Source organism: Fomitiporia mediterranea, assembly GCF_000271605.1.
Source record: "Fomitiporia mediterranea MF3/22 unplaced genomic scaffold FOMMEscaffold_13, whole genome shotgun sequence".
NCBI classification, from domain to species: Eukaryota; Fungi; Basidiomycota; class Agaricomycetes; order Hymenochaetales; family Hymenochaetaceae; genus Fomitiporia; species Fomitiporia mediterranea.
The window spans coordinates 40,875-48,751 of NW_006760398.1; the positions used below are offsets into that span (position 1 = coordinate 40,875).

General features: G+C 45.1%; 3 protein-coding genes across 3 annotated transcripts; all 3 read left to right on the forward strand.

Annotated features, from left to right (window-relative positions):
* Window positions 1-189: 189 nt before the first annotated feature.
* On the forward strand, window positions 190-470 carry FOMMEDRAFT_94387 (uncharacterized protein; the record flags this gene model as incomplete). The annotated part of the gene is made up of 2 exons (XM_007270363.1): window positions 190-217; window positions 283-470. The coding sequence occupies 2 exons, from the start codon at window positions 190-192 to the stop codon at window positions 468-470; spliced, it is 216 nt and encodes a 71-aa protein (XP_007270425.1).
* Window positions 471-1,900: 1,430 nt separating this feature from the next.
* FOMMEDRAFT_23021 (uncharacterized protein) lies at window positions 1,901-3,043 on the forward strand. The gene is made up of 2 exons (XM_007270286.1): window positions 1,901-2,222; window positions 2,269-3,043. Exons 1-2 carry the CDS (start codon window positions 2,031-2,033, stop codon window positions 2,929-2,931), a joined length of 855 nt encoding a protein of 284 aa, XP_007270348.1. The 5' UTR covers window positions 1,901-2,030; the 3' UTR covers window positions 2,932-3,043.
* A 1,080-nt stretch (window positions 3,044-4,123) lies between these two features.
* FOMMEDRAFT_170482 (uncharacterized protein) lies at window positions 4,124-6,243 on the forward strand (the record flags this gene model as incomplete). Its single annotated transcript, XM_007270397.1, has 9 exons — window positions 4,124-4,185; window positions 4,248-4,262; window positions 4,324-4,335; window positions 4,389-4,496; window positions 4,637-4,775; window positions 4,829-5,109; window positions 5,165-5,519; window positions 5,566-6,112; window positions 6,182-6,243. The coding sequence occupies 9 exons, from the start codon at window positions 4,124-4,126 to the stop codon at window positions 6,241-6,243; spliced, it is 1,581 nt and encodes a 526-aa protein (XP_007270459.1).
* Window positions 6,244-7,877: the final 1,634 nt, after the last annotated feature.

Genomic DNA, 7,877 nt, shown 5'->3' on the forward strand with positions numbered 1-7,877 from the left:
AGTTTATACTATTATTTCAAGCATCAATCCCGTTATTTACCTCGGACTGCATCCATGGAGAATGAATCAAATGACAGTATTCATATATACCTTACAGATCCACCCATTCCTGAATCTGTTGTTCATGCATCCGGAGGTGTAATACAGTATTGGCATTCTTGTCAAGCTAAGTTGCCTAGTCTTGCTAGAATGGGTACAGATTTTTGTTCTGCACCTGGTAAGTTCTTATTCTAACAGTTTTTATTCATTTAATATGATATTCTAATACTTTCAATTATAAAGCTACATCTGTTGATGCAGAGCGTGCATTCTCTGTTGGAAGGAGGCAAATTAATTTCATGCAACACAACACCTCTTCTGACACATTCAGAGCTCAGATGGCAGTTGGATCTTGGGATGGAACTCCCCTTTTCTCTAATATTAAGGATGCTATTGGAATTATTGAAGCACGGAGGCGTGGAACAGATTAAATGTAAATCTTTTATAATTCTTCTATTTTACACCTTTATTTATTAAAATAAAAGCAAAAACATTATATTCATGTATATTTTTTACTTATATACCCATGTAATTGTTTATCTTAGATAGTATATACTTAATTTTGTGTAATTTTGTAGTGTAAGGAATTTATTTAACAAAAGAAAAAATGGTAACTACAGGATTTGAACGGTAGCACAGTATCCGCGGATGAACCACAAACCGTGGGAAAACCATCCGTGGTTTGATTTCATCCGTGGTACGGATGGGGAAAACCATGGGTGATGCCCAAGCTAGTCCCTAATCATAATCTTATCAAGCTGTTATTTGTTATTGTTTGTGTGAATGTGAGTTCCTAGCCACCATGTCTCAACTACTATCAACCAGGCCCATATCAAATATGATAAATCCTAGAGCAAATGAAAGGTGTGTTTCACATATACCTTTACCATGGAAAAGCATGTACAACTGATTTTCCCTTGGAAAGGCCACAGCGCGATTCGTGAGTCTCCTTTTACCATACTCGCTCCCACGTTCACTGAACCCTTACGATATCAAGTGCAATCGAAGGGTGTGTATCTTATACTTGTTATATTCCGTTTCCTGTTGCTAATAGACCCACAGAGAGGAACCCATGAATACGGCTGGTGATACTCTTGCAAGAGCGACAGGCTCCTCTCGGGACAACCAGCAAGCACAAGGGCCACAGAATGAAGATGCTATGAGCACAAGGTACGATCAATATACTTTCTGCTTTGTCAGATTACTTATTTACCAATGGATTCCAGTGCATCGACTCTTCCCGCCTCAAAGTAAGTTTATTCCCGTTTGCCTTTTCAGAGGTCTGATTACTGCAACCAGATTGTGTGAATCGAGTGAACAATGGGACGCTTGGGCAATGCGCCATAAACTAGAATTTTCTCCGGGAATATGGGAGAATGACGAATTCGACAATTTCATTGCCTCGTTCAAATATCCAAGGTGCATCAAAAGCAAGGATGTAGGTCGTACATTATGTGTCATACTGAACTCGCAGTCTGATGATTCCTCTAGACAGAACGACTAATTAAGAAGCTTCTATCAGGAGATCCGAAAGCAGAAGAGGCTATTCAAGGTTTCAAAAAATGGCACAAGGGCATTGATTGTTGGAGTGCCCGATTTATTGGTCGTGACGAATATGGGTTTGTAGATGCGGTGAACTCTCTTGTCACTTATTGGAGAACATTCTCCTTCCAGGCGGATAAGAAGGGGAACGAGGCTTCAATTCGCTGGGCCGTCGATGGGTTGGTTATTCATGCGTTTCAACTTCGACCTGGAGCGAATCAGGCGTGGAGGTATTTCTATACATTGAACTTTTTTTTGCATTGCTGACTTCTTCAATTCCTAGTTCCGAAATCGAACTAGTCCTACCCGACGTGCCAAATACTGCTCGAGCAGACGCCATAACGACTTACACCCTGCCACTGGGATGGGATGAGTCCTTTTTTTCGGCCTGTCACGAAAAACACGTGTTCTCCGGGACGTGGTCTCCAGATTCAATATGCAATCCAAAGATGTTTGTTACCTCTGTCTGGGAGTGGAAATTAAAGGCATTCAAGGTCGTGAAACGCCAGGAGCAGCTTACCATGTACTCGAGTCAGCTACACCGTAGAGCGTTGTGCCTAAGAGATGGGCCTGTATTTGGTGCCACATTAGACCAAAATGAACTTGTGCTCTACGTTTCTAACTGGGAGGAAGATGCAGTGGTAAGTGGATCGTATCCTTCTTCATATCGAGTCTGATTCCGGTCAGGTTGTGCGCCGCGTGCTCAGGCCATATGATCTCCGATTTTTTTCTCATTTTATCGAAAGCTACTTCATGCTAAGTAGAATTGCGGAATTCCAATCGTCTTGGATCCAGGCCGAAATGAGAAGGTGGGATGAAGACCCAAAGAGGCAACGGTCCGAAGTAGAGGCATCGGCCAAGAAACCTTGGCGACCGATATCTAAACCCGACCGCAAACGCAAGCATTCCGATGGGAGAGGTCAAGAAGGTCAGCGTGGAGAGGATACAGGTGATGAAGGTCTAATGGAAGAAGGGGAGGACGTTGGATCTTCAAGGAAACACGAAATACGAGTCGTGGAAGATCGGGTTAAAAGAGGCGATCCACCTCCCAAGGATGGGTACCCATTGAGCGATGTACACCTCTATATTTTCGATCGCCATCCGGAGCTTCAGCCATGTTGCCGCATGCCATCTATCTCGGATTGGTCGAGAGATACGAGTTCACATTCTCAATACCACAAGGGCGTCGGCTTGGGCTCACTGGGACATACAGTTGTTGAAAATATCAGCACGTCTAGTCCGCAGATATTACAAGGGCATGAACGAAGGGGGAAAGTCTCTAATGACAACGTTCGTATTGTCGTAGGTGGCGTAGAACCACGGTTGGCAGACAGGAATGGGCGGCCATGATCTCCGATATGACCCTTTGATGCATTTTAATACGAAGTAGGTAAACCGACACAATTCCGAATATGTGACATCCCTTGCTTGTTTCTTTGTGATGAGTGCAGATAACTGTAGTAAGTTGCCCTGTCTATTTATATTTTTGGAAGATAATGTAGAATTATGACGATTGAATCGCTGACATGCATGTATCAAAGGAACGCATGAACGATAAACTCTCTCGCCATACATGGAAGTTGCAAGCACACTGGCGAGCACATTGTCCACAGTAGCATCACCCACTTTCCTGCTGTGCTACCCACCTTCTAAAAGCTCGGACAGAGAACGCCGTCGACAGTACTGACGAACCGACTTCAGATTCCGTTCGGCTTGTCCGAGCAGGAGACGGTGAAGAGTACCTTCTCGGCGGTGTCCCCGATCTCGCGCTCGTACCAACATTACTATTATCCGCCCCAATAAGTGGCTGTGGTGATCCTGATCGAGACGACGGCCCTGAATCAACAAGCGAATACCGCTTCCGCTCAGGCAACAACTGGCTTGGAGGAGCCAAAGTAGGTGCAGAATCTAGACGACGCTGCCAGAGCAGCACGGTTGTCGACGGAGCCGGCTCCCGAGCCCATACCCGCTCGCTTACGCCTCAACGCCTTCGGCTGAACCTTGGACGCTTAGCGAACGAGACTCGAGTTCCACAACCTGTCCTGCATCTTTATGAGGACCACCGCGAGATTGAGCCTGCATCACCGGAGCGTTGCTTTGCCTGCGGCCGACGCCGAATCGTGGTCCTGTGACAATGGGTCGTGGCACACTACTCTTGACTGGAAGAGACACCTTTCAACTTTGTGACTCCATCAAAGATTGTCATGAGCTACAGTATGTGTCGAGGGAACTCGGGTTTTCTGAAATAAAAGCTCTCGAACGCTTTTGAGAGAATGTTGGGCAACTAGAGCTGATGGGTTCCCTTAAAATGGAAAGCATCGCGCCCGGTTTGCGGAATTTCGCATCCGTACAGAATAACTGGTATTATTAGTAGCAACCCATGAGAGTATATGTTGCAGGCAGGCGCAATGGTAACCGACGAAACCAAGAAATGTAAGTTCTCGTAAATTCGTAATGTAGCCTCTCACGTGATGCAGTCCGAGACATAACTGATCAAGCTGTTATTTGTTACTGTTTGTGTGAATGTAAGTTCCTGCCAGCCATGTCTCAACTACTACCGACCAGACCCATATCGAATATGATAAATACTGCAACGAGTGAACGGTGCGTTTCACGTTTATATTTACCATGGAAAGGCATGTACAATTCATTTTTCCCTTGGAAAGGCCACAGCGCGATTCGTGAGTCTCCTTTTACTATATATACTCGCTCTTACGTTCACTAAACTGTTACGATATCAAGTGCAATCGGAGGGTATGTATCTTATACTTGTTATATTCCGTTTCCTGTTGCTAATAGACCCACAGAGAGGAACCCATGAATACGGCTGGTGATACTCTTGCAAGAGCGACAGGCTCCTCTCGGGACAGCCAGCAAGCACAAGGGCCGCCGAATGAAGAGTCTATGAGCACAGGGTACGATCGATATGCTTTCTGCTTTGTCAAATTACCTATTACCAATGGATTCCCGAGCATCGAGTCATATCTCCTCCCTTCCCGCCTCAAAATAAGCTTATTCCCGTTTGCCTTTTCAGAGGTCTGATTACTGTATCCAGATTGTGTGCATCGAGTGAACAATGGGACGCTCGGGCAATGCGCCATAAACTAGAATTTTCTCCGGGGATATGGGAGAATGACGAATTCGACAAATTCATTGCCTCGTTCCAATATCCTCTTTGTATTAAGAGCGACAACGTGGGTCATCTATTACATGCTATACCCTACTTTTTAACCTGGTTGTTCCTCAGATGAGGCGAACAATTAAGAGGCTTCTGTCAGGCGACCCGAAGGCGGGAGAGGCTATCAAAATATTTAAAGAATGGCACGAAAAGATTGATCGTTGGGGCCCTCGGTTCATTGGTCGTGACAAATACGGGTTTGCAGACGTGGTGAACTCACTTGTCGGTTATTGGAGGGCTTTTTCTTTTCAGGCGGACGAGGAGGGGAACGAGGCTTCAATTCGCTGGGCTGTCGATGGGTTGATTATTCATGCGTTTCAACTTCGGCCTGGAGCGAATCAGGCGTGGAGGTATTTCTATACATTGAACTTTTTTCTTGCATTGTTGACTTTCTCCAATTCCTAGGTCCGAAATGGAACTAGTCCTACCCGACGTCCCAGACACAGTTCGAGCGGACGCCATAACGACTTATACTCTGCCGGAGAGATGGAATTTGTTCCTTTCGGATTGCCCTAATAACTTCGTGTTCTCCGGGACATGGATCCCAGATTCAGCATACAAAACGAAGATGTTCGTTACCTCCACCCATGAGGCAAAGCTACGTGCAACTGAGGTTGCGAAACGACGGGTTCAGCTTACCTTGTACACTAGTCAGCTGCATCGTAGAGCACTGTGCTTAACAGATGGGCCGGTATTTGGCACCACCTTGGACCATAATGTGCTTACGTTTTATGTTGCTAACTGGGAGGGGGATACTGTGGTAAGTGGGTTGTATCCTTCTTCGTATCGAGTCTGATTCTGGTCAGGTTGTGCGCCCCGTCCTCAGGCCGTATAATCTTCGAAGTTTTGATCGTTTCATCGAAGTCTACTTCATGCTCTCTAGAATTGCGGATTTCCAAAAGTTATGGATTGAGGCCGAAATGAGGAGATGGGATGAAGACACAAGGAGGCAACAGTCTAAATTCGAGGCATCGGCCAAGAAGCACTGGCGACCGGGATTCGATACCACTCGCAAACGCAAGCGTTCCGACGGTGGAGGTCAAGGTCAGCGCAGACAGGATACAGGCGACGCAGATCATATGGAAGAAAGGGGCGGCATCGGATCTTCAAGTAAGCACGAGATACGAGTCGTGGAAGATCGGGTTAAGAGAGGCGATCCACCTCCCAAGGATGGGTACCCGTTGAGCGATATACACCTCTATATTTTCGATCGTCATCCAGAGTTTCAGCCATGTTGCTGCATGCCATCTGTCTCGGATTGGTCGAGAGATACGAGTTCACATTCTCAATACCACAAGGGCGTCGGCTTGGGCTCACTAGGACATAATGACATCGAGGATGCAAGCACGCCCGGTCCGCAGATATTGCAAGGAAATTAAGGAAAGGGAAAAGTCTCTAACGACATCGTTCGTATTGTCGAAGGTGGCGAAGAAACGATTAGCAGACGGGAATGGGACACCATGATCTCTGACACGACCCTTTGATTCATTCCAATACGAAGGAGGTAAACCGACACAATTCCGAATATGTGACATCCCTTGCTTGTTTCTTTGTGATGAGTGCGGATAACTGCACAGTGTAATTTTGTTCCTTGCATATCTAATTCCGCTCAAGTTTGTCTTGTTTGTTTATATTTTTGGAAGATAATGTAGAATTATGACGATTGAATCGCTGACATGCATGTATCAAAGAAACGCATGAACGATAACCTCTGTCGCCATAAATGGAAGTTACAAGCACTGGCAAGCACATTGTCCACAGTAGCATCACCATCTTTCCTGCTGTGCTACCCACCTTCTAACAGCTTGGACAGTGTATATTTATCCATAATCTAATGCTATGTAATAAGTGACAGAAAATTTTACATGGGTAGTTTTTCTGTGCATGACTTCGGATTTACAACCCTATCAAGCGGCGGGCGTGTTTCTTCGGCACTTTATAGGTGGGCTTTCCAAGTTCAGTGTTGGGTGATCCGCTTTCACGCCGAAACGATCTACTAGTAGTTGGTCAAGAGGAGAAACCAAGCCGCACATCATTGGTCCACTGCTCATATCCTTGCACCCTCGACGACGGCAATATTTTCACCTGGATAGTAAATGTCATACACCATTTTGTCATCTGTTTTCTCAGACAAGACCACCTCTTTGTCGGTGGTGTATTCTAATAAGCATGCATCAGTATTCTCGTAGTATCCAATATATTGATGTGACTCTGTTTCCCATTCCGGCACAGGTGGTATACAGTAATGTAGCTGAAACTCCGTGTTGTGATAAAAAATGTAGACGCAAACTGTGCTCAACGGGTTCCCATCTTTCGGGGGAGAATCTCTCTTGATTCTGTCTTCTAAGTAATAAACATATCTCGTGCGCCCTTGATGTTCTAATGTCCACCTCTTCCTGGTTCGCTTCGTCTCGACCCAGTTCATTGTTGCCTCTTCCACCCCAACCTTCCTAGCCACATCCTTCAGCATGCCTGAGTTTGTGGGATTCTCTACCTCTCCTCTCCTCGCCATTGTCTAGTTCTCATATCCTTAAGTTTTGCCTTCTGCATCTCGGAGTCTTCATCCCATCTCGCCATTTCCGTCTGAAGCCAGGAAGACTGGGATTTGGAGATTCGGTAGAGTATGAAGTAGCTCTCAACAAAATCGGCGAAGTCCAGAAAATCATATTCACCAATGACACTCTGCACGGCCTAAGTATAATGAGCTTCGCTGTAAAAGACAAGAAAGATAAATGTACCTACCATTGTAAATCCCTTCTAGTAAGACGCATAGAACTTAAGGAAGTTGTGATCCAGGTTAGCACACGATACCGGCCCATCTCTCAAACAAAGTGCTTTTTGATGCAATTGACTTGAATATATAATAAGTGGAATTTGACGCCTTACGACTTGGAGCTTGTGTAATTTCGCCTCAAGAGAAACGTTATAATTGACTTTGCATATAGTTCAAGTCTGGCAACGACGACTCAGGGAAGACGTATTTATTATTGGACCTTTTTAATAAGCGTAGCACATCACGAAAAAGTCGCAACAAATGTATTTAATAATAGCAAAAGTAATCTAATAAAATGATTTCATAAGCATTACATTCTAAAATAATACTTGTATTTTACTTGTA